Below are 26,352 nucleotides of genomic sequence, written 5' to 3' on the forward strand. Positions count from 1 at the left end.
ACCTTGGACTTTTTATTTTCCCCCTGATAAAGGAAAAATTATTTCATCTTCAAATACCTCGACTTTTTTTATCGAATGAACATAAATAAAATGTATTTGTATCTTTAAATCAAATGTATCTAAAATGAAATATATGATTTTTAAAAAATCCTCTTTTTCGCCCCATCATCTTCTGGCGGGACAGCCGTCCAATGAGATAACATTACACAGTGTGGCCCCCTGGGAAACTAAACTTTAGTGCAGTGGTGGAGAATTAAACTCGCTCAGGGGCCAACTTTTATCCAGTGACTTTTACTTAAAACTCTAAAATCATACGTAGAGACATGTAATAATGTGATAATGAATAATATTAATTAATAAAGATTAACTTGTTAGTTGCTACATGAAAAAACAGTTTAATAAATTAAAAATAAAGATAAATACAAATTATATGAAAAGTACCTTGAATTAAAAAAACAAATATAGTCACATAAAAACACTCAAAGATATTAAGTTATTATTTTACATACTGTATTTTGTAAACCATAATTAGATCTGTCAGGATCTTCTTAGTCTCATTTCTAATAGTCTATAGTAAGTAACTAAGTAAGTAATGGTTATTTCTAGTAGTAACATAGAGTTTAATAATAGGATTTAAAAAAATGTAAACCATATAGTGTGTCTGGACCTTTAGTGCAGTTTTATTAAAGTCTTCTTTTTATATTTGAACATTCTTCAATTGCACAATATTCTCATACATTCATTTCGAGTTGTTGTGAACAAGTGACAGAAAACCATGCAGCTCTCTTTGTCTCCACTAGATGTCGGTGTTGTGTCGCACTTCCTGTTGCATCCCGGGAAAAAAAAGGACGGGTTGGGTTGAAGGTTCGATTCTTATCAGTGTCTGGTGTTGACCCAGCTGAGCGTGTACGAGCTGTGACCCGCCGAGGCGCGCCTGAGCACGTCGTGACCCGCGCCCGCGGAACTGTGCACGAGCTTCAGACCACGTGACTCCAGACCCCGCAGGACGCTGAACCAGAACCGGATCACCTCCTCGTCACTTCCGCCCACCTCGAACCCCGCCCACTGCAGGTGTGATGAGGCCACCAGGTGATGGACCCGCTGAAGGGTTCCAGTCTCGACCCAGTTCTGGAAGATCCTCCACTCGGCGCTGAGCAGGTCCGCGTGCAGGAAGTGAACCTGCAACATGTTCCGCTGAGTCAGCACTTTATCAACTTTTTTAACAGGAGTTTAAAGTGTTGTGTTGCTTTATTTTCACAAGTTTTATTAACAAAAGACAAAATATTTCCCATTAAATCAAAAAGTAACTTTTTTTGTTTTTTTTCATTGAAGATATAATTTGTGTCTTGGAAATATTTGTTGTTTTTGGTGTTAAATCCCCAAAAAGTAGCTTCAATAAAAAGATGTTTTTGCAATGAAAGAAATCTTTTATTGTTGCCTTTAATCAAATAACAAATTAATCCAAAAATTGAAATCAATTAACTCTTGTTATTGTGTTTTCTCAGGGTCAATGTGACCCAAAAAAAACGATTTTAGTTATCTTTGTATTTTGCTTTGGTAACTTAACTATTCAATCCAATAGTTTTTTAAGTCAAAAAAAAGTTTTGACGTAATTTTATATTTTTAATTAAGTTTTGAAATCAATTTTTTTTGATGCAGCAACTTTTGTTTTATTCATTTATTATTTGGATTTATTTTGATAAATGCCGATTGGAAAATATATATATTTTAGAATCGAACCAACTTTATTATTGATTGAAGGTACTTACGAGGAAAATACGATTTTTGATCAAAGCAATTTATTTTTATTCTAAATTCTTGACTGAACCAAATACTTTTGAATGAAACAGACTTGAATTAAATGTATTTACTATAATAAAAGTAACTTATTTTTTGATTGAAGCAACTTTTTAAAATATTTGTATGATTTAACAGTAAATAAACAAATAAAAGTCCATTTTAAAAACAAACATCTAGAGGTTATTTCAAAGCATTGATGATCGATAGCGTTAAAAATCTGAACTAAAAACAAGAAATGGATGAATGAGTGAACGCTTGGCTCCCTCTAGTGGCAGCGCCTCGCAACGAACCCTCGCTTAAGTTGTTGCCATGGCACCCGGGGATGGCACAGAGCCCTGTTGCTATGGTAACGTAGAAGTAAGAGAGTTGTCGAAGTATACCAGGGTGAAAATACTCTGAGGTATGTTTGTTTGGCAACGTTCTGCACATTTCTATCAGAGGGTGTGTGTGTGTGTGCGTGTGTGTGTGTGTGTGTGTGTGTGTGTGTGTGTGTGTGTGTGTGTGTGTGTGTGTGTGTGTGTGTGTGTGTGTGTGTGTGTGTGTGTGTGTGTGTGTGTGTCTCACTGTTTCGTGTCCCAGAGCTGTCATGATGTCTGCCAGTGTTCGGGAAACACTTCCCAGCATGCTCCTGGCCTTCCTCCTCGCTCGCCACTCCAGCCACATCTTGTGCTGCCGGACCACCGCGCCCCCCTCGCCCCCCTCGCCCCCCTCGCCCTGGTTCCCCGCCAAACCGTCGCCACGGTAACCGGGCGATGCATCGGAGTTGCTCGGATCGAACGTGTGGACCTCACAGCCCAGACCAGAGACCAGCTTCAGGAAATCTGCATCTCCTCCAGACATGCTGTGGAGAGAAGAAGAAGAAGAAGAAGAAGGAGAAGAAGTCGGAGAAGGAGAAGAAGAAGAAGAAGAAAAAAGAAGAAGAAGAAAGAAAAAAGAAAAAGAAGAAGAAGAGTTTAGGATCTTAAAGCTAGTGTTCGCTCAGGATCAAGATGACCCGAAGGCCTGAACACAAATGTGCTTGTGGTATCCCTTGTGTTATCAATGTCATCATAATATTGAATTTTTAAATAAATGAATTCAAATTTAATTTTGTTTTACACGTATATTTTGATATTTTAATTCAAATAATAATTTAAAAAAAAATCTAAATTCAGTTTTTTTTATTTAAAATGTATTTAAATATTAATGTAATTTAAATTTTATTTTAAAAAAAAACACCTTTAAGATTTTCCACAAAAAATCAAATTAAAAAAGGCTTATTTCAAATTCAATTATGAAAATAAAAATCAGCCTTTTAATATGCAAATTATTTAATTTAATTATTCAATAAAATTAATTTAACCTTACAATATTGAAATCAATGATTTAATTTTAAAACCTAAACAAAACAAAAACATTTTTATAATTAAAGAATATATTTACTGTTTATAGAAACATTTTTCTGAAGCTAAGAATTAAATGTAAACACAACTTTTTTTATTTTCCCTGATCAAAATAATTGCGTGAATATCTAGATAATGTTTTAAGATTATTTTATTGTATTTTAAAATATTTTTTTATTTTATGTGGATCTTTTTATTTTTACTTTTTTCCACTAGTGTAAGTTTTTCTGAAAACATTTTGACTCTTATTTTCTCTTTTGAAAGAGTTTTTCTTTAGCGTCTTAACTTCTATTGATTCTATTACGTCTGGATCATCCAGTTCCTACAGCAGACTTCTTCTGACCTTTGACCCCCGGCCTGAAGAAGTGCGAGCGAGGGAAGAGGGTGAAGGACGAGCAGAAGGACGAGAAGAAGTGAAGATTATATGGACGAGGAGGACAAAGACTGACCTTGAGTCTCAAACTCTTTTTCTCTCGACTCGACACGTTCGTTCAAAACTATTGTAGAAGATTTTTATTAAGATTTGAGGTTTAAAAATGATGAAACTTTAAATGTTTTCAAGCAATTAATTTTTTTTCTCCAATATAATTTAATAAATAATGTATATATTGAAAGAAAGAATTCGTTTTAATTAAATAATTAAATTAAAAAATTTACATGTTCAAATGTTGAATTGGTTTTTATTAAATAATGAAATTAAAAAATTTATATATTCAAAGATTTCATTAGTTTTTATTAAATAATAATAATAAAAATGTATATATTAAAATATTGAATAGTTTTTTTTTATTAAATAATAAAATAAAATAATTTATATATTGAAATATTTAATTATTTTTTCATTAAATAATGAATAAAACAATTTATTTATTAAAATATTGAATTCGTTTTTATTAAAAATGAAATTAAATAATTTATATATTCAAAGATTTCATTAGTTTTTATTAAATAATAATAATAAAAAAATGTATATATTCAAATATTGAATAGTTTTTTTTATTAAATAATAAAATAAAATAATTTATATCTTGAAATATTTAATTACTTTTTCATTAAATAATGAAAAAAATAAATATATATTAAAATATTGAATTCGTTTTTATTAAAAATGAAATTAAAAAAATGTAAACATTAAAATATTAAATTTGTTTTTATTAAATAATAAAATAAAATAATGTATATATTAAAACGTTTTTTATATTGAATTGATAAAACTACTAAACTATAAAATTCAGTGTATATTAAATTATTATTCATTTCTTTTAATATCAGAAAAACTAGTTTTAATTAAATTATTTAAAATAAATATAACCTTTAAATATAGACATTTATGAATTCAGGAACAAAAACATTTCACAAATAAAACATTTAGATTTGTATAAACTTGTAAACACACCTGAAAGAATACGCCACGCAGGTGTCATGTGGGAGGAGCCACTCGTCTGCACACAGAAGCCACTCTGAGGATTCAGGACCAAGAACTTTGGAACAATTTACCTGAAGATCAAACATTTAACTTTAAGATAATAATGTTGTCATCAAGATATCAATTCATTTACATCTTGTATCATCTTATCAGAACTTACCTGCACAACACACGTATAAGAACATTAATGATGAATGAAAGTTTTTAGGTTATTTTGAACATTGATGATTATATTTGAAAATTGTTGGATTATAGTTGAAAATTGTTTGATTTAAGGTGAAAATTGTTTGATTATAGTTAAAAATTGTTTGATTTTAGTTGAAAATTGTTTGATTTAAGGTGAAAATTGTTTGATTATAGTTAAAAATTGTTTGATTATAGTTGAAAATTGTTTGATTTAAGGTGAAAATTGTTTGATTATAGTTGAAAATTGTTTGATTATAGTTAAAAAATTGTTTGATTTTAGTTGAAAATTGTTTGATTATAGTTGAAAATTGTTTGATTATAGTTGAAAATTGTTTGATTTTAGTTGAAAATTGTTTGATTATAGTTGAAAATAGTTCGATTTTAGTTGAAAATTGTTTGATTATAGTTGAAAATAGTTCGATTTTAGTTGAAAATTGTTTGATTATAGTTGAAAATAGTTCGATTTTAGTTGAAAATTGTTTGATTATAGTTAAAAATTGTTTGATTTTAGTTGAAAATTGTTTGATTTAAGGTGAAAATTGTTTGATTATAGTTAAAAATTGTTTGATTATAGTTGAAAATTGTTTGATTTAAGGTGAAAATTGTTTGATTATAGTTGAAAATTGTTTGATTATAGTTAAAAAATTGTTTGATTTTAGTTGAAAATTGTTTGATTATAGTTGAAAATTGTTTGATTATAGTTGAAAATTGTTTGATTTTAGTTGAAAATTGTTTGATTATAGTTGAAAATAGTTCGATTTTAGTTGAAAATTGTTTGATTATAGTTGAAAATTGTTTGATTATAGTTGAAAATTGTTTGATTATAATTAAAAATTGTTTGATTTTAGTTGAAAATTGTTTGATTATAGTTAAAAATTGTTTGATTTTAGTTGAAAATTGTTTGATTATAGTTGAAAATAGTTCGATTTTAGGTAAATTGTTTGATTATAATTAAAAATTGTTTGATTACAGTTAAAAATTGTTTGATTATAGTTGAAAATTGTTTGATTATAATTAAAAATTGTTTGATTATAGATAAAAATTGTTTGATTATAGTTAAAAATTGTTTGATTATAGTTGAAAATTGTTTGATTATAATTAAAAATTGTTTGATTATAGTTAAAAATTGTTTGATTATAGTTGAAAATAGTTCGATTTTAGTTGAAAATTGTTTGATTATAGTTGAAAATAGTTCGATTTTAGTTGAAAATTGTTTGATTATAGTTGAAAATAGTTCGATTTTAGTTTAAAATTGTTTGATTATAGTTAAAAATTGTTTGATTTTAGTTGAAAATTGTTTGATTTAAGGTGAAAATTGTTTGATTATAGTTAAAAATTGTTTGATTATAGTTGAAAATTGTTTGATTTAAGGTGAAAATTGTTTGATTATAGTTGAAAATTGTTTGATTATAGTTAAAAAATTGTTTGATTTTAGTTGAAAATTGTTTGATTATAGTTGAAAATTGTTTGATTATAGTTGAAAATTGTTTGATTTTAGTTGAAAATTGTTTGATTATAGTTGAAAATAGTTCGATTTTAGTTGAAAATTGTTTGATTATAGTTGAAAATTGTTTGATTATAGTTGAAAATTGTTTGATTATAATTAAAAATTGTTTGATTTTAGTTGAAAATTGTTTGATTATAGTTAAAAATTGTTTGATTTTAGTTGAAAATTGTTTGATTATAGTTGAAAATAGTTCGATTTTAGGTAAATTGTTTGATTATAATTAAAAATTGTTTGATTACAGTTAAAAATTGTTTGATTATAGTTGAAAATTGTTTGATTATAATTAAAAATTGTTTGATTATAGATAAAAATTGTTTGATTATAGTTAAAAAATTGTTTGATTATAGTTGAAAATTGTTTGATTATAATTAAAAATTGTTTGATTATAGTTAAAAATTGTTTGATTATAGTTAAAAATTGTTTGATTACAGTTAAAAACTTGAAATTAAAATCAAGAGTCAATGTAAAAATGTGTAGATTCATCAAACATCTTCACATCATTGAACTCTGGTCCAACACTCTGGACGTGACTCACCTGAGGTCTGGACAGGTACCCGGTGAGTCGACTCAGCTCGGACGAGAAGGTCGGGGGGTCACTCGCCCAGGGCTGCGTCTCCAGCGCTCGCGCCGCCACCTGTAGACCAGATGACGTCATCACTCGAGCAGCGAAACAATGAGGTCTTCATCAGGATCATCAGGATCACTGCAGGTGTGACACAGGGGGGTCACCTGACCCCTGACAGCACTCCAGGCACTGAAGAGTCTGGGATGAAAGAGTGGTCGCCATGACAACCGATGGTGAGATCAGGGGGGGGGGGGGGGTTGAATCACTGGAATGAGTCAGAATGTAGCCTTGAGCGCAAGAGAGAGAGAGTGATGAAGAGGGAGGAGAGAGAGAGAGAGAGAGAGGATGGGGGGAGGAGAGGCAGCTGTGGTCAGGAGTCCAACCCTCACCTGTGACCCACGTGACCACACTCACCTGGCGCATGTGCAGCTCGCTCTCCTCCTCGTACTCCCCGGGCTCCTCCGGGTTCCTCACCGGAACCAGCCTCCCTCGGTGGTGCCGCGGTCCCGGTTCCGGTTCGATGCTGATCACCGCGAACGCGACCTCGTCCTCCGCTCCTCCCCGCGCCCCCTCCCCCGCGTCCCTGGGCAGCTGGGACGCGACCACCAGCAGCTGCAGGAGGCCGAGCAGCAGCGGCGGCACCAGGAGGAGCAGAGACCTGGACCCGAACCGCCGCATCAGACCCAACATTCCTCCCCCCTTTTTTTTTTATTCTGTCCTCCCCCTGCGCGAGAGAGAGAGAGAGAGAGAGAGAGAGAGACCCCTGAGGGTCACCAGAGGGGAGCCCCGGCTCCTCCCCCTCCTCCCCCCCCGGGGGGTGGTGTCGACCCACATTCCTGGTCAGAAAGTCCAAGACTCCAGATAAAGATAAGATTAGAAAAAAAGTTTCTCTTCACTTCCGCAAACTTTTGCTGAAGTTGTTGCCTAGCAACGAGCAAGCATGAAACTTTTCGCACTCGTTGAACTCGGTAGAGATGCAGTGAGAATACACAAAGGTACTTCCAATCCAGGGATTCAGTACTACAGTCGTGAAGTATTACCTACTTATATTTGCTGTTGTCGCACTAGTTTATGACATATTATCAGGAATAAAATGATTCAATATATCGAAGGATTTAAAGAATATTGAAGAAAAATACCATTAATTTAAATCACAATTTGTACTCAGGATATTATGATTTTTTTTATTTTGTAACCATGACAACTGAGGTGTTTGTTCATCACACTTTTATCCATATTTTTGCATCTAAATTAAGATCTAAAATAATATATATGTATTATGTGTATTGGTTTCGGTTTCTGAAACTGTTAAAATATTTATCATCCATGCGTATATTTTTGTTTTTCTGTACCAATGAAATGTAGTTGTATTTATCTATGTACACGATTCTCTGTTATTCTTGTTTCCATGTTATGGGTTAGTTTACTTGGTTTTATATAGAAATGTGATTTAAAAAATGGTTTAAAGGTATAAACAAATATGCGACCTGATAAAAGTGTGTTAAAAAAAAAAAAAAAAAACTATTGAAAGAAAAATTGTATTGTTTTGGGTGTTTTCAGTCTGGATTGTCAGTTCTTATACAAGGAAAGAGTTGAGTTTAATTGAATTTAGTTAAATTATGTTTTGATCTTTATTAGTTTTTTTCAAACTACTAACCTTATATGATAAGATAAAAAACGTTTTCATATAAAATTAAATTAAACTAAAGTAAGGATTTTTCTTTTTGACTGTTGGTTTTAATATAAACAAACATTTAAGGTTCAAAAATTGAAAAAAAGTATGATTTTAATTGAAAATAGTTTGATTTTAGTTGAAAATTGTTTGATTTTAGTTGAAAATTGTTTGATTATAGTTGAAAATTGTTTGATTATAGTTGGAAATTGTTTAATTATAGTTGAAAATTGTTTGATTATAGTTGAAAATTGTTTGATTATAGTTGAAAATTGTTTGATTACAGTTGAAAATTGTTTGATTATAGTTGAAAATTGTTTGATTTTAGTTGAAAATTGTTTGATTATAGTTGAAAATTGTTTGATTTTAGTTGAAAATTGTTTGATTACAGTTGGAAATTGTTGGATTTTAGTTGAAAATTGTTTGATTTTAGTTGAAAATTGTTTGATTACAGTTGGAAATTGTTTGATTACAGTTGGAAATTGTTTGATTTTAGTTGAAAATTGTTTGATTACAGTTGGAAATTGTTTGATTTTAGTGGAAAATTGTTTGATTTTAGTTGAAAATTGTTTGATTACAGTTGGAAATTGTTTGATTTTAGTTGAAAATTGTTTGATTTTAGTTGAAAATTGTTTGATTATAGTTGAAAATAGTTTGATTATAGTTGAAAATTGTTTGATTTTAGTTGAAAATTGTTTGATTTTAGTTGAAAATTGTTAAATTATCAAATATAGTTAGAATGCAGAAAAAAGGATGAGCATTAGTTCCGTCAAATGCATGAAAAAAATATTAGAAATTTAGTGTTTTAATAAATGTTTACTGAAATAAATATAACAAAAAAACCTTTTAAAAAACAAGTTTCTCGTCGTTATTTTAGGTATAAAAAGATGCTTTGAACACAAACCAAACGTAAGGTTCAAAAACTTCCATCATAAAGGTGCCACAGAGGTACTGACCACTGCAGACCAGGCTTACATCTCAACAGCTGCTCAACTTAAAGTCTTAGATCAGGTGCAGACGCTCCCTTCATGTTTGTGTTTGGGGGGGTTGTGTTGTAGTCTATCACCCCCCCCCCTCTATCAGCGTACAGTGGAATGTGACAGCAAACACGTCATGTCTGTGTCTGTTTAGTCGGCCTGTTTACTGACTCCGGCAGATCTGCAGTCAGTGAACGCCCCCCATCTGCTTCCTCTCGCTCTCTTTGTCTCGCTCGCTCCAGATGTGCTTCTGCGCCCGAGTCCTCGCTGTGTGTTCGCCGCAGACGTGATGTTGAAATACTCCCTTTTTTTTTTTTCACCGTCTCCAAAAAAAACACCCGTCTCTGGATCCCCGATTCTGTACGTAAGCGTGAATTCCTGCCGTCTGAAATTCCTCTCCTCCTTTTTTTCCCTGCCTCTCCTCCCTCTCTTTTTCTCCCCGTCGAGCGGCGTCCTCGAGTGAACTCCCTCTCGCTCAAGTCCCAGACAGCCGGGGTACATCACACACACACACACCCAAATAAGTCGTCGGCACAAGATTACCAATGGCAAGAACAGAATGTGTATTTAAATATTTTGCACCTCAGATACATACATGATATGTAACAGACAGATATACAACTTCTTATTTCACAAAACCACAAAAACAACACAAGACCACAGAAAAAAGGGGGGAAAGAGAGAATGAAGCCAAGACTTTTTCAGGGTCCAGGGTGTTACTGGGGGGGCGGGCGGGGGTACGGCTTCACTCCTGCAGGCACGCACATATACACACACATCCACACAAAGTACATGCAGTCGCACAAGCTGGTCGTCGTTTTTTTGTTTTTTTTTTGTTGCACACAGAAAACGAGTGTCTTGGCGAATTCACCGTCTCTTTCCCGGAGAGAAGATAAAAACGGCCAAACACGGGATGTAAAGGGGCCTCCATGCTGCTGTGACTCCGCCCCCTTTTCTCCCGCCTCAGAAAAAAAACAAAAAAAAACCCTTCGACGTGTCGCCCGACAAAAAGGAACAAACAAAAACCTTCAGGAGGAGCTGGAGTCGTATGTACAGATGCTGGTTTATCTTTTCTTTTTTTTGTTCAAGAGCGGATCTTTTTGGTAGGACACAACACAGGCAGCGCACGGAGAAGGACTTCGGCGAGATCCGGTGATGGCAACGACACAAATCAAAAGGATCAGGCGAGTCAAGTGCAAAAGACACGGAGGAGAAAGAGAGAGAAGCTGAGAAAGAACAGAAGTTGGAAAGAAAAAAAAAAACAACAAAAAAATAAAGCAAATGTAATCTTGTTCTGATGCTGCAGACATTCAGCACAAAAGCCAGACGGACCACGGAGTTCTGGGGGGAAAAAAACGTAGAGTGCTGGACACTGGAGCTGCTGCTGCCGGGCCTGTCCTCGCTCGACCCGGGGGGTCGCGGGGTCATCGTCGCCGTCGTCGTCTTCACATGCGTGCGGGAGTTTTTTTTTTCGTGTGTTCATGCTCGCGTTGATCTTGATTGTCAATGCTGGAGAATTAAAGCGTTCGTGTCCCAAAAAAATGGCAGCTAAATTCTCGCCCTTCTGTTTTGTTTTTTTTTTGTTTTTTTTCAGAGTCTCTCACAAGAAAGTTTCCTTTTACAAAAATGAAAAAAAAGAAGGTAGCAAATTTTTGTAAAAGCTTGGGTTGAATGCATCTGTAAGAAGATAGAAGAGAGAGAGAGAAGGTGGTGTTAGGGTTCAGGGTTGAAGGATCTGTATCAAGCATCTCCTCCTATAAGGTCTGTTTTTTGGGGAGTTTTGACAGTATGTACCGGGCTTTACAATCGTCAGGTCATGCAGGTGATCCTGTCTGAAAGGGTTTTTCTAAACCTCCCCAAACGCTGAGCAGTCTTAGTAGAAGAGATCGTTTCTCCATCTGGCACTGGGTCGTTCTCCCATTGAGACCTGGAACATCTCAAGAAAATAGATCTTTTCCATGACGCACTTACAGCCCTACTCCACCTCAAACTGCTCTGTTGTGTCGTGTTTTCAACAGCCCCGCTGCCTACTTGCGCTTGCCGGGGTCGGTAACCCTAACCCTAACCCTAAACCTAACCCTAACCCTGGAACATCTCAGAAAGTAGATGGCGCTTTTCCATGACGCACTTACAGCCCTACTCCACCTCAAACTGCTCTGTTGTGTTGTGTTTTCACCAGCCCCGCTGCCTACTTGCCCTTGCCGGGGTCGGTAACCCTAACCCTAACCCAAATCCAAACCCTTAGCCATATACCATAGTGCCACGAAACTAAGAGGCAATGGTTTACATACCGGACACAAAAACGACTCCACCCTGTCCACGGCAAACAATAGAACAACTTTCAGGACCTACATATTACTACTTACTATTTTTTACTTCACGCCAATGACCAATCAGTGGCAGGCACTCTGTCAATGTCACCTTTTTTTAAGTGGCAGCCCTGGCCTCCCTTGTAGCCAGAGCGAAGCAGGTACTAAAAATAGTTTATTCTTCAACATATGGCGCTCGTGGAAACACAACACAAACCGAGTCTAGTTGAGTTGAGTAGGTCTAAGATGAGCCGGTGGAAAAAGGGGCCATTAGGTACTAAGGTCTGGTTCTCATTCACCGAGGTTATGGTTATCCAAGGACTCCCAAAGCAAGGCCACTGGACTTTGGAGTTCCCAAAAGTCTACTCGCCTCAGACCAGCTTTGTACATCATTGGACAGCCTCTTAAACTTATTAACTTATTTTTTCCATAAAGTAAGGCATGGACACAACTCCAAAGAAAACTTCCAAACAGACAAGAAAATGTGTGTTTGTGAGGTTCTAAAAATTCAATATTTATATTGATTTTCTTTTTAATAACAGACTGAATGTGGCTCCACTGAAGTGGGTTAGTCAAGACATCTTGTCGGTAATTAAAAACTGGCTTCCTTTTTTTCCTGATATCCTTGAGGCAGTGACAGTGAAGTCGTAAACAAACACTCTCTACAAGTCTTATGAAAGCTTCTTCCACCCCGAGTAACAGGTTTTGCGAGGATTATTTGACGCAGACATACCTGCTGTTACAGGCTGGTGACGCTAAAGCTGTCATCATTTGCTGGGTCCAGAAGTTGGCAAAGCACCCCACTACCCTGGACCGTATGCGAGGGATAGCGATGCCCCATGGCTTGACATGACGCTTGAGACAGAGAGTAGCTGCTAGTATCCGGCTGATGGGACTCGAGGGGGCTCTTCGAGTAGGGCGAGTGCGGCATGGCGCCCTGCCGCTGACCCGGACTTATGTGCGGGTTCGGGTCCTGTCTGTGGGCGTTCATGGTTGAGGGTGAGCCCCGCTCTTCGTAGAGTGTTGGCGTCGATCTGGAGTGGAAGTTAGGACTGAGCGTGGGCTGGGAAGGTAGTGGGGTATGACTGTGTTCGTTGTGGTGGTTATTATTGTGAGCGCTTGAAAGGGTATTGTTCTGCAAGTGAGGGCTGGCATAGGGTTTGGAATGTGAGCTCAGGTTAACGTGGACTTGCGTGTTGTGGTGCGTGTCATGGGGCGTCTGGTTTGTTTGACTTTGTGTGTTTGCATTGGGGCTCAAGAGCAAATTGACATTTCCTAGAGGACTGGAGTGCGGGTTGTTGTGCGTTTGCATGGCTGTATTCGAGTGTGGACTAGGACTGCCACTGTGCGACATCTGTCCGTACCAGTAGGGGGAGCTGCAGTAACTGGGGGAGTCATACTGAGGGAACTGGGGGTCTTTTGGAGGGGGGCGATGTGAAGGACTCATGGCTGTCCCACAAAGGGGTGTCACGCGTGGGGAAGGAGAGCAAGAGGGGGAAAAGTTCCTGGAAGGAACCGGGTGGTAGGACTGTGGTGGAGGTGGGGTTGGCTTGGGCGGGTACGTGGGAGACGAGACACTGGGGGAGAGGGAGGAGGAGGATTCTCCCGGGTACAAAGATGGGTATCTCTCTTCGGATGAAGGTGTAGAGGGGTGGGCAGAGTAAGGGGAGGGGTATTCACACGGTTCATGGGGGTAGCTGGACGAGGGCGCTGGATTAGAACTAGCCAGGGGAGAGAGGCTACTGCTGTCCCCACTGTAATAGTCCAGACCCTCCTGGAAAAGTCCGGGGCCATCAAGAATTCCCGCGGTCATTCCTGGAGATGAAGCAGCCTTGCATCGACCTCTGGCGCCCGATGGGCGCTCCCTTTGACAAGCAGACAAACCCCCTCTGCCTCCTCGAGACCCTCTGCCTCGACCCCCGCGTCGTGGTCCACGTGTCGGAGAGGGACTTGACGCCGAATCACAATGCAAAGTAGAGCCGCTCTCTTTTTCTAACTGTTCAGTCCGTTTTCTTCGTCCACGTCCAGGCTTGTTTGTTCCGCTGCTCTGGAAAAGAACGTTTTGGCTCCAGTTATAAGAAGGCGCCGAAGCACTCTCGTGCCAGTCAATCATCAATTTCTCCAGGCTGGACAGACTCGACTGACCGCCCTCCCCGCTGGCCGAAGTATCCTCGCTGGGTTTGAAAGTTCCTCCTATAGGAGCCGGACAATTACTGGCGGTGGCGGAACCAAGATGCGAAGAGTCAGATGAAGATTCTGACAGACTCTCGGGAAACGGTGGACGCTTCGCCTTCTGAGGGGTGTAGTTGGAGATGTCCAGGATGTCTTTGGACTCGTTGGAGCCGTATTCGCTGTAGCCGTGATACTGTGAGCCGAAGATGTCGATCGGACAACCACCATACCCTTGTCTGTAACACAAAGAACCGACATCCGTCACAATTTTTCAAATAATTCCATTCATTCATCCAGAGTTTTGTTGAGTAGAAATTGATTCTTAGCAACTACTAGAATGTCTGGTACACTCAAAAGTTGTGTTTTACAAGCGTATTATTTTGGCAACATAGAATAATAAAATAAAAACAAGAAAACTGTTAAAAATAAAACATTTTGTTCTCTAAACCAATTATCGTTTTTCATGTTTGTTATGTCTAGTTTCAAGTCCCACGATGATTCTTCCCTCTAGAGGACAGAGATAGAGACAGATTTCCAGGAACATTAAATGATGTCCTGCGAGGATTTTGATCACCTACAATATTTTGTGTCCAACGTACGAGGGAAGAGATTTAAACCTAGAAACATGTCGGGTTTTTAAATCCATGATACATTACACTAGCATCTAAATATTTCATCCTATGAATGATATACTGTATATATTGTTGGGTCACCAGAATAATAACACTTGTGGTGTGTGTCTCCCTCGACTCATCGTCTGGTTCGAACTGTCGATGCTGTGCAGTGAACACAGGTTTGAAGTCTCTCAGCAAAGCAAAGTCTGTGAGTCACTGAACACACACATCGACTCGTGTCTACAGATGAGTTTGTGAGAGATATTACAGATTTTAGAGTTGTTGTTTGTCAGACTAAGATCTTTTCACTGAAATACACATAATCTATACCTGTGCCAGACACTGGCCCCTTTAGGCAATTTGGACCCTGTAGGGTTTATTCACCCCTGAAAAGAAAATGCATTTTCAAAAAGTCAATGCAAAAAATGAGTTTCATTTTGTTTTCGCAAAGGCTGCATTTAACCGGTAATCCATGAAGCTCCAGTTTAGAAAATGCAACAACGTAAAAGTTGACGCGGAAACAAAATATTTACCAACAAATGCCCTTAGAAATATCTACACAAAGTAAATAAGTAAGTAATTTTTATTCATATAGCGCTTTTGTAGACCAGGGTCACAAAGCGCTTAAACAATCAAAACAATATTCAATAAAGTATATACTTTAAAGGTCAAGATAAAACTGATAAAACAACAGGAGTTCCAGAAAATCAAGGAAAAGCCTGAACAAATAAAAACGTCTTAAGATGTTTTTTGAAAGAGTCAGTAGATCCATCAAAAGAAAACGCTGAAGGCATTCCAATGTGTTTTTTGTGTCACGATATGCGATGCAAAACTATTTTACTATTTCCATTCTGTTTGCCTAACATTCGACAGGAAATAGTAGTAACTGGGTTGACCGGCCCTCGGACATCTTTCCCAAAATCTGGCCCTCAGGAAATGTTGGTTAAATAGCCCTGATCTGTATTGTTGCACATGTGTCCATTCTGACACACACTAATCTACGACACTTCAGAAAAACAACATGAAAAATGCCGTCTGGTAAAAGTTGTCAACAAAAGCAACTTATGTTCCTAAAGTCCCTAAAGTATCAACATTTTATCAAAATATGTTTTTATAGTATATTTAACAGAAATTAAAAAAAATATCTCAGATGAAACAATGAACAAATCTTTACCTGTAGTTCCAGTGGTTTGAGTTGTACTGCTTGAAACCTTCTGGAGAGGAGGTGGAGCTTAAGTTGTGACTTTTGCTCATGGTCATATACCCTCCTCCTGGTGATCCAGGACCCATCTGCTCCCCACGGACCACGTTAGTAGGACCGAATCCACTAAACCCCCTCTTGGCTGCTGCTGCTGCGTAGCTAGAGTAACCCAATTGTCCGAGTGCCGTGGTCTTGCTGCTGTTGTTTCCTGGCCCGAAGGCGACTCTGCAGTCAGAGGACCTCTGCTGTACTGTGGCGGCATTAGACGAAGAGTAGTTTGACGAGTACTGTCCATAGGATGTGGGATGTGGGGAGCTGGGAGAGTGTGACAGAGCTGGAGGGGTGGATTTGGAAAAGGTGGTTGGTGACGTTTGGGAAAGGCTACAATAGCTGAATGAAGGTCTGCTAGAGGAGCCCTGTGTTGACCCATCAGAGTTTGGCCCCTTGTTACCCCACTTTGAGAATCCAGCGGGCCAGCTGTTACCCGGGGGGGTGCTTGAGGGCTCGAAGCCAGATGTGGACTGACCTTTCCGAGAGGAACCTTGAGAGGCAGACATGTCCAACAGGTCGGATGAATCGTCCGAGTCCAGGAGAGATCTGAAGTATCCAGCAAAAAGACCCTGCGAGTCTTCGCCCGTAGGCATCGGCCCCCCTGAACCCCCGAAAGTACCTCTATGTCCAAACTCGCACGAGGAAAAGCCACCTCTTGGAGATGCGCACATTTGATATCCCATCAAACCCTTTTCTTTATCAAAAACTGCATCCTCCCCCCAGTCGACTGGTCCATCAGGCCAGTCTTCGGCTATGTTTAACCCCACCCCTTTAAAAGCGCCGTTTTTTCTCGCGCGCCTTTTCCGTACAGTTTTTTCACCGCCGGGCTCAGTTCCGACAACGCCCCCTCCTCTACCAACACCGCCAGAACCCTTTCCCCGTTTCCTGGGTAACCCATGATCAGTCAATTGACTCAGTTTTCGCTTTTTGCCGATGGATTCAAAAAAATCACTAAAGGTACTTTTTGTTCGCTCGCCCGACCCCGGGCCTCCCGACGCACCGCCTCCTCTCCCTAAACCCCCTCCCCGGCCGCCACGTGGGCGTCTGAACCCAGTTAGTCTGTGCAACATGTTGGAGATTCCAGGGTTTTCCATTGGCGTATGAAAGCTTTCTGGCTCGGTCGGTGTCCAACAACGAGGCGGGGAACTGCGAGCTGTGGTCGTCGGCTGGCGGTTCAAAAAGGCTAGTTTCGACAAAACATCTCCATACTCCGTTTTCACATCATTTGTGTCATTCACATATGATGGATATGGACAGGGAAGTTTAGTCCGTCGCCGCCTCCGGGGCTTCTTCAGCTGCTCTTGGTTTCCGGGTAGACTCGCAGGATTGGGGGGCTCCCCCGGTATGGCTGGCGGAGCCTGTTTCGGTGGCCTCCCCCGTCTACGTTTTAGAATAACAGGCAACTCTCCAGGTGGAAACATAACCATCACACTCTTCCCGTTGTTCTTCATACGAAGCAGTGCAGTCGGTTCTCGGACTGTCTCTGGACATTCGAGTCTTCCGTCATTGCTCTTTTCGGTGGGAGCAGCCGTCTCCATGTTTGAGATCTTGTAGCTCTTTTGGCGGCGGCTAAGACTGACGGGAATCCGAGCTACCTTGACGACAAATCTCCTCACCTGTAAGACAAAAAAATGTTAGATTGATTTGTTTTTGGTCTCAAACCAGCAATGTTGAGGCACTTACTCCCACAAAATGTCTCCTGCCATTCGGTGAAAGCACACCAGCGACAGGTTCGACATTTTTCACAGCTAGCTTTGGTGCGGTGATGGTGCATGTGCTGGGTAAAGGGAGTTGAGCGGCCGCCCGCTGGGACTGGGCTGCTTGCCGTCGTTTCATCACGCTCTTGGGTCCAGGTTTATGCACAGGCTTTGGTCCGGGTTTTGATCTAGACTTGGGTCCGGGCTTATGACCCAGTCTCGGTCCAGGCTTAGGAACGGCTTTTGGAACGTGCTTCGGCACCGGCAGGGCCGTGATGTCCGGCGGACAGGGAGCGCTCGGGAGACCGGCCTCGACGCTTTTTATCCTTTCATCTGCAGGCGACTCTTCGTCTTTCACCGACCCGTTCTTGTTCTGTGAGGATTCTTCTGCCGACGCGTCCTTCTCCGCCCTCTTCTCACCTTCGTCCGGACTTCTTCGTAGGCGAGAAGATTTTCGCAGGTGACAAGGGAAGCGGGGACGACCCGAGCTGCGAAGTGCATATTTCTTCTCCGCCTCAACCGGAAGTGGGGAGGAGCTAATGTCTGTGTTTGAAACCGGGCAAAAGTCAAACCCCCCGGTGACCACAGGAACTGCCATCTGGTTGCTTGTGGCAGGATGATTGCCAAGTGCTAGGGTCAGAGGTGACGCACATAGGACCTCGGAGGTGTGTTTTCTGGAATGTTCCACGGAGTAGTTTTTTGCATTTATATCTGTTGGTTTATCCACGTGCTTGGGTGAAACAATATGCACATGTACATCCGGATCGATGTGCATTTGCATTTTTGACAAACCTTCTGCAAACGTTGCTTTCCAGCTTCAAATCACTGATTTTTTTTTTCTTCCCCCAGTCCCTTGACCCCAATTGTAAGGGGGGCAGAAATCGGGGATCACCAATGCCAGATCAACAATTTGATCTCGGGACCCATTCTGGAGCCTCGCCTATCGGGTCCAGAGCGCAGCAGCCCCGGGTCTCCAGCCTCACCGAAGGAAAAAGGTTTTCTTTTGTTCTACTGTCCCCCTTAGTCAGGTCTAAACCTCTCTTCTCTTCTCCTTGATTCCAGTCTTGACTTGTGAGGGGCCTGAAGACACACAAAAACTACAATCAGAGAACATATTGTAACCATGTGTCACATCAGATTGACTGTCACACTCCAGTGTTACAGCATTTCTAACAAACCAAACCACTTTTAAATAAATACGTAGGAATCAAATGTTTTTCTTCTCTAGATAAATGCTCAGTTAATTCATAAAACGCTAAAGTAAAGACTCAGTGCCACAGTACGATAATGGAGCATCAAAGGAAGTGAAAAAAATCAAGTCCTTCTTCAACTAAAAGATCATAAATGGGAAAAAGAAATTGACAAAGTGCTGCAAGCCCAGCTCCTTTCAAGGTGAGGAAATTAGCACAATTGCGAGTATTGACTCACTAATTTCTCAAATCAGGCAGTTGTTATGGAGTGAAAGTGAAAAAAAGGCTCCTGGCACAGAAGGAGGGATCAATTGTGTTGTGTATAGACAGTTTTTGACAGCTCGAATTAAATCTCTCGGAAATAAAAACTTTCCAAGAAAGTCCTATGAAACGACTAAAACACGAAGTAGGCTGTATAAATATTTAAAAACTTATCAAAACTGTGTTGTATAACTCAAACTCCTTGACACTTGTGACACCAGTTTTGAACACAAAACAAATCCGATGGTAGCACATTTACTTGTGTCCGAGAATCCTCTTAGAGAGCTCCTAACGTAATTTTAAAAATTCTCAGTTTAGGAGTGATTGCAAAAACATTCACAAAGATCTCTGAGTTAGGGAAACTTCTGTCGGCGTGAGGGGGTGTGGTTGACCCTGTTGCTGAGCATGACTCATCATTTCAAAACAAATAAACTTTTGGAGATAACGGGCAAAGGATGGGCCTTAAATCCGATAAATTTAACCCTAGAATTTAATCTCATGAAGACTGTGTACTTGGCAATAATACTTCCCATAAAAGAAAACATCTGTTAGATGCGAAAGCGATACTTTAAAAACAGGCTTAGGAAGATTTGTAGGGTCATTTTTAAAGTCCCTTAGCTTATGCTACAAACAAGCTAAATATTTATATATATATATATATTTTAAACAAGCTTGGTGTCGAGGCTTCCATACACAAGGGACGTTACAGACGAGCAGTATGGAGGTATTTTGATGTTTTTAAGTGTCTTTTTGGGGCGAAAATGAAGACAAAGAAAAGTTAGCTTCAGTCGCTACGTTAGCACGGACATACATTTTTGTCTATAACTCTAAAAAGCAACAGATTACGCTGAAATAATCCCAACCCTTACTCGACACGAGGGTGAAGTTTGAATTTTGTTTAACTAATAATTTAAATATTATAAATTATTTGTCAAGCATTGACGCTTTGTTGACGAAAAAGAAAGCGTCGCTGCCGTCGACCACGTGTTTCCACCAACAGTGTGTTTATGATTCAGCAGTTGATCCTCACTTCGTCTGGTCGACTGGCTTTGTTCTGCAGGGATCATTGGGTCATCAATACTGCAGCAGGGAGCTCACTCTCTTTCCCTGGCTTGTCTTTTACCCATGATTCCTGTGGGTGGGAGAAGAAGAAGAAGAAGAAAGAGTAATTGAGAAGGTATAGAACGAGGAGTGAGAGGCGTCATCGGAGACGGTTAGCAACAGGCGTCGCACTCGTGGATTATATTTGAATGAACGTCGAGGAGCGAAGCAGCTCGGCGGTGTGACGAGTGTCCGTCATTATACTCAAGACACATTCAGACGTGAATAGAGAAAGATTACAGTTTGATATCCATCTTCTCTGGAGATATTTTGAGATGGACTGATCTCCTCTACTCTTGATGAACATATCTTCGCAGTACATTTACCAAACCATGGCGGGACTCACACCAAAGACCTTCTTTTTTTTAACAATTTAACTTTACAAACATCGTAAAAAATACTTCTACTTCATCCTGGTACTATGAAGGCGTTACAGCTCGGCTTCATTGAGACAGAAGGAGAGAATCCTGGACAAAAATCTGCAACACATGAGTATCTTTAGCTCCAGAAAAAAACATTGGACTACTGTGGAAATATAGGTACAACTAAGGTAAGGTAAGGTAAGGTAAGGTAAAACTGTATTGATCCCTCAGAAGGTCTCCTTCTGGATTTTTTTTTCCAATAGCCACAGAAAATACAGCAATTGTTCATAAAAAAATAAATCAAAATAAAAAAGAAGAAGAACAAGAACATAAAGAGAAAGAACAAGATGACAACTATAATTAATCCGATCCTAACCTATAGTTCTCTTAGGAACAAACTAACCCTGTGACTTGAGAGACCCCCTGAAGCAGTAACAACTAGATCATAACACATTTAATTATGACCATAAAAATGTGAACCCATGTGTGCAAACATACCTCAAGTGTTAGACGTAAACTGTCCTAAAGATATTGTACAATTCTTTGTGTGGGAGTCAGCTGTTGTTGTGGCCCTAAAACAGAGGTCTAAAACTCAATTACACTTTTGGTCGGGGGCCAAACAAACAGGAAGTACCAGATTTCAAAATGTAAAGTCAAATGAATCACAGAATCTCTGAATCATTGTGGACGTAGATCTATAATCTCTGAACCTTATCTTATATTAACCATTAGCATCTTTATATGTAACCATGTCCACATGAACATTGATCTTCTTTGATTTTGAAGGTAAGGTAAAACTTTATTGTAAGTGAAAGAGAACTTTACATAGAGCAGCAAAAAAACACTTATGTAACAAGTTTTTAAAAGGAGAAAAACATTGTTTTTCTTACATTCTGCATTTTGATTTTAATCCACGAAATTTTTAAATACTTTTATATTGCAAATTTCTTGCTAGGAGTGTGTGTAACTGAGAATATGGCGATAAGATACATATCGCAACACAAGGGCAAAAATATGATATATTGTGATAAATTGTGATACTGTAGTAACAAGTATATATTTGTAGTACAAAGCAAGTACTTGAATCTGGTGTTGCAGTATTTACAGACTCTTGAAGTCGTAACTACTTTCATTTGTTTTCAAACCAAAATATGTCCAAACATCATCTTTTAAAGTCTGCTGGAGTCGACTGTATCCTCTCGTCCTCAGTCCTCACTGGGATCTCACAAGATTTAATAGTTTAATAGTTAGCTGATGACTGCTGCCATCCAGCAGCTGGAAGTTTAATTGCAACACAAAAATGAACAAATTCCATGAATATTTGCATGTTAATCCTAATTTAAAAAATATGAATTATTTTATTTTACACACTTTATAAAAATATAAATCATAAAATAACTCAAAATAAAAATACAAAACGATTTCAACCCGAAAAAAAAAATCTGTTGAATATCGATACAGTATTATGTTTATATATAAACATGATACTGTATGGATAGGGTTAGGGTATTGACATTTTTTGTCACATCCCTATTTTTACATTAAGGAAAACCTCAAGATGTCTCATCAAATTACACAAATAATCATGACAAATGTATTAGTATATTAAAGTATATAATTACATATTCATCTGATACCAACTGTATTAATAACTGTGTAATTATCATGCTTCTTCGCGTAGTTAAGTATTTGTTAATATTCATTCTACTAACACTAATACAGACATGCCTGGAGTGCATTATTAATTAACAAGTAAAAGTACTCGTCGCTATAGACTTGTACTTCAGGCTGGAATGTGTAGATGCTGGCGGCCAGCAGGTGGAGGCAGAGAGGTGATGAACGGAGCTGAAGGTGACGCTCCAGCGTCACTTCCACAGACACACAACCATCGCAACAACACAACACCAGCCTGCGTGTGGATCCTACACACGACACAACCCTGTTCATCACCGCATCTCGATCCTCTCCAGACATATGGCTCTGATCAAGAGAGAGAAGGAGGGAGAGACAAAAAAGATGCGGGAGGAGAAGAGGGGGAGACATTTAAGTTTGGGGAGAAGGAGGGGAAAAGTTCGAGGAGTGGGAGAGTTGTTCTGTTCTGAGGAATGACACAACTGGGACAGACAAGCAGATGAGCGCGCGCACGCACGCGCACGCACGCACACACGCTCACACACTTCTATAAGACCTTCCAGTGCTGAGCTCTCTCTCCTCCTACTCCTCTATTCTCACTTACTCTAATTAACAACACTCATTAATTAAGCATCCGTCTGACCAGAGTGTGTGTGTGTGTGTGTGTGTGTGTGTGTGTGGATTTAATTGCACGTATGCTCACACTTCCATGCACACACACACTGTCACTCTTGAACACACAAAGACGTATGAAACTATGCTTCATCCTCCCACTCTCTCTCTCTCTCTCTCTCTCTATATCTCTCGCGCTCTCTCGCTCACATACTCGCTCACATACTCGCTCACTCACTCACTCACATACTCACTCGTTCACTCACTCGCTCACATACTCACTCGTTCACTCACTCGCTCACATACTCACTCGTTCACTCACTCGCTAACATACTCACTCACTCACTCACTCACTCACTCACTCACTCACTCACTCACTCACTCACTCACTCACATACTCACTCGCTCACATACTCACTCACTCACTCACTCACTCACTCACATACTCACTCGCTCACATACTCACTCACTCACATACTCACTCACTCACATACTCACTCACATACTCACTCACTCACACACACACATACTCACTCGCTCACATACTCCCTCGCTCACTCACATACTCACTCACTCGCTCACTCACATACTCACTCACTCACATACTCACTCACTCACTCACATACTCACTCGCTCACATACTCACTCACTCACATACTCACTCACTCACTCACATACTCACTCGCTCACATACTCACTCACATACTCACTCACTCACACACTCACATACTCACTCGCTCACATACTCCCTCGCTCACTCACATACTCACTCACTCGCTCACTCACATACTCACTCACTCACATACTCACTCACTCACTCACATACTCACTCGCTCACATACTCACTCACTCACTCACATACTCACTCACTAACTCACTCACATACTCACTCACATACTCACTCGCTCACATACTCACTCACTCACTCACTCACATACTCACTCACTAACTCACTCACATACTCACTCACATACTCACTCACACACATACTCACTCACTCACATACTCACTCGTTCACTCACTTACTCACTCACATACTCACTCTCTCACTCACGTCACACACTCATATATAAGCAACTACAGTGTAACGACAGGCATTTATACACACACACACACACACACACACACACACACCCCCCCCCACACACACACACACACACACACACACACGTGTAAATGGACTGCTCAGCAGGGGGTCTCTCTGACGGATGCGAGCCCATCAGGCGACGATGAATCATTGTTAGAAGTCGACACTCTAAACACACTCGTCAAATATGTCTCGACACTTTAACACCATCGTCTGACACCAGATGGACGATCAATAATAACTGGATCGTTCCATTGATATCACGGGATGGACGAGGAAAAGTTCTTTGTTATTTTGTGTTTCATGAACCGTTTTAATGGCACGAGTCACATCAGAATCATATTATTTTTGTATTAAAAATGATGATAAAATGACAATAATCCATAATTAAATAACCATAAAATTCAATTTAATTGTAATTTAATATATTACCTTTTTATTTACCCACTTTAATGTGCGTCTCTTATTTGTATTTCATTTTATTCCTTCATTTTCTGTGCCGCTTGTTCTCTGATGGGGGTTGCGCCCTATCCCAGTGTCCCAGGGTGAGAGGCGAGGCAATACGATTGACAAATGCAAATATGCAGCTAAAGCGACGCTGAGGACGAGAGGATACAGTAGACTCCTGCAGCTTTTAAAGCCAATGTTTGGACAAACTTTGGTATCAAAATAAATGAAAGCAACTTCGTCAAGATTCATGTGGTCTGTAAATTCTGCAACACCAGAGACAAGTACTCGACAATACTACACATATAACAATATCCTTGTTACTACACTATCACAATGTATTGTATTGTTGACTCTGTATCGTGATACGTATCGTATCGCCAGATTCTTGCTCAAACACTTACTTAATTCCTACTATTAGGTTTTATTATTTAAAAATAAAATAGTCACAGCATTTGTTTATTTTTGTGTTGCAATTAAACGTCCGGCCACTAGATGGCAGCAGTTATTACGTCCTCCACAGCAATAGGAATAATACAAACCCTCTAAAATCCCTGCAACGACTGAGGACGAGAGGATACAGTCGACTCCAGCACTTTTAAAGCCTTCTTCATTCATTCATTTTCTGTGCCTGATGGGGGTCACGGGGGAGGGGGGGTGAAGCCTATCCAAGTTTCCTCAGGTGAGAGGCGAGGGACACCCTGGACAGGATGCCAGTCTGTCGCAGGGCACACAAAGACACACAACCATTCACACACACACACTCATACCTATGGACAATTTGCCCAAGAGTTCCCGGAGTAAACCCACTCAACAAAAAACGCAACAAAAAAGTGAAATAATGAATAGATACCAGAGAGAAAGTATAAATGATTACGAGAAGGCAGCAGTTCATGCACATAAAAGATTCAGATTGTGTTTTAGAAAAACATTCATAGGGCAATACATCGCAATATTTTTTCCAAGATACTGTATCAGTATTTATTTTATTTTAATTTAACTTTCAAATCATGTTTTATATTTTTTACCATAGTTGTTTTATGGTTGATATTTCAATAAACTGTATGAAAAATAAAATAATTAGATTAAAAAAAACATTAAAACACAAATATTTATGGTGTTGTATATTTTTCTGTTGCAGTTGAACATCCGGCCGCCAGATGGCAGCAGTCATTTCTTCCTCAAAACGCTTAAAAGGAACAATGAAATCCTTGGCAATGACTGAGGACGAGAGGATACAGTGACTCCAGCAGCTTTTAAAGCTGATTTTTAACATATTTTCGTTTCAAAACAAATGAAAGCGACTTCGTCAAGAGTCATGTGGTCTGTAAATACTGCAACACCAGAGTCAAGTACTCGCCAATACTACACATATATACTTGTTACTACAGTATCACTATATATCGTATTGTTGACCCCGTATCGTAATACATATCGCCAGATTCTTACAGATACCCACTCCTTCCATGTAGCACAATAAATGATTTGAGATCAGTAAGTAAAAACTAAATTAAATCCATAAATCGTCCGGATTATAAGACGCAGAAATTTAATTTGTTAAGAATTTCATCTGCAAAACATCACTTCTCCTTCTCCGACGGCCATTTTTTTCCTCTCTTCACCGACCTTCTGTCCATCATTTTGTCAGCGTTGTGACTAGCGTTAGCCACGGGTGCTACCGAGTGAACTTCCAAACAAGTGTAAACCTGTCCATCTTCACCGTATGCTAACGGGCTAAGTTGTTAGCGTCATTTATAAAGTGTTATGTGTGCGTGTACAAGTATTTATTATTGATTTGATGATATCACGACGCGATGGCGGCTCCTTAAGGAACAATGAAATCATAGAGTCATGTGGTCTGTAAATTCTGCAACACCAGAGTCAAGTACTCGACAATACTACAAATATATCCTTGTTACTACACTATCACAATGCATCCTTTTGTTGTATCGTCATATGTATCGTATCGCCAGATTTTTGCTCCTCGCACTTTGACGATGAGGTTTTTTATTTACAAATAAAATAATCACAGCATTAGTTCATTTTTGTGTGGCAATTAAATGTCCTGCCACTAGATGGCAGCAGCCATTACGTCCTCCAC

At 39.2% G+C, this 26,352-nt stretch overlaps 2 protein-coding genes across 2 annotated transcripts in view; both read right to left on the bottom strand.

The window, feature by feature from the left end:
• Positions 1-653: 653 nt before the first annotated feature.
• LOC148083246 (putative methyltransferase-like protein 24) lies at positions 654-7,556 on the bottom strand. Its single transcript, XM_087785943.1, has 5 exons — positions 7,281-7,556; positions 6,837-6,935; positions 4,579-4,679; positions 2,365-2,641; positions 654-1,179 (listed from the first exon to the last, which is right to left on the bottom strand). The coding sequence occupies exons 1-5, from the start codon at positions 7,554-7,556 to the stop codon at positions 877-879; spliced, it is 1,056 nt and encodes a 351-aa protein (XP_087642069.1). The 3' UTR covers positions 654-876.
• Positions 7,557-10,054: 2,498 nt separating this feature from the next.
• Positions 10,055-26,352, bottom strand: part of ahdc1 (AT-hook DNA binding motif containing 1) — a 49,746-nt gene continuing 33,448 nt past the window's right edge. Inside the window, exons 2-6 of the mRNA XM_087786393.1 lie at positions 20,041-20,142; positions 17,546-18,639; positions 15,785-17,478; positions 12,558-14,232; positions 10,055-11,192 (exon numbers count right to left, since the gene is read on the bottom strand). Of these exons, the coding sequence (XP_087642519.1) occupies positions 12,564-14,232; positions 15,785-17,478; positions 17,546-18,340 (4,158 nt within the window). The 5' untranslated portion in view covers positions 18,341-18,639; positions 20,041-20,142 and the 3' untranslated portion in view covers positions 10,055-11,192; positions 12,558-12,563. The remainder of the gene's footprint in view (positions 11,193-12,557; positions 14,233-15,784; positions 17,479-17,545; positions 18,640-20,040; positions 20,143-26,352) is intronic.

The sequence above is a fragment of the Callionymus lyra genome, chromosome 3 (genome assembly GCF_982586985.1).
Source record: "Callionymus lyra chromosome 3, fCalLyr1.hap1.1, whole genome shotgun sequence".
Lineage (NCBI taxonomy): Eukaryota > Metazoa > Chordata > Actinopteri > Syngnathiformes > Callionymidae > Callionymus > Callionymus lyra.

Excerpts from the sequence above, each read along its gene's own strand:
- LOC148083246 (XM_087785943.1), bottom strand. The coding sequence starts at position 7,556 with ATGTTGGGTCTGATGCGGCGGTTCGGGTCCAGGTCTCTGCTCCTCCTG. Across the intron at positions 6,936-7,280 it reads GCGAGCTGCACATGCGCCAG|GTGGCGGCGCGAGCGCTGGA; the intron begins GTGAGTGTGGTC and ends TCTGGTCTACAG. Across the intron at positions 1,180-2,364 it reads CAGCTCTGGGACACGAAACA|GTTCACTTCCTGCACGCGGA; the intron begins GTGAGACACACA and ends AACATGTTGCAG.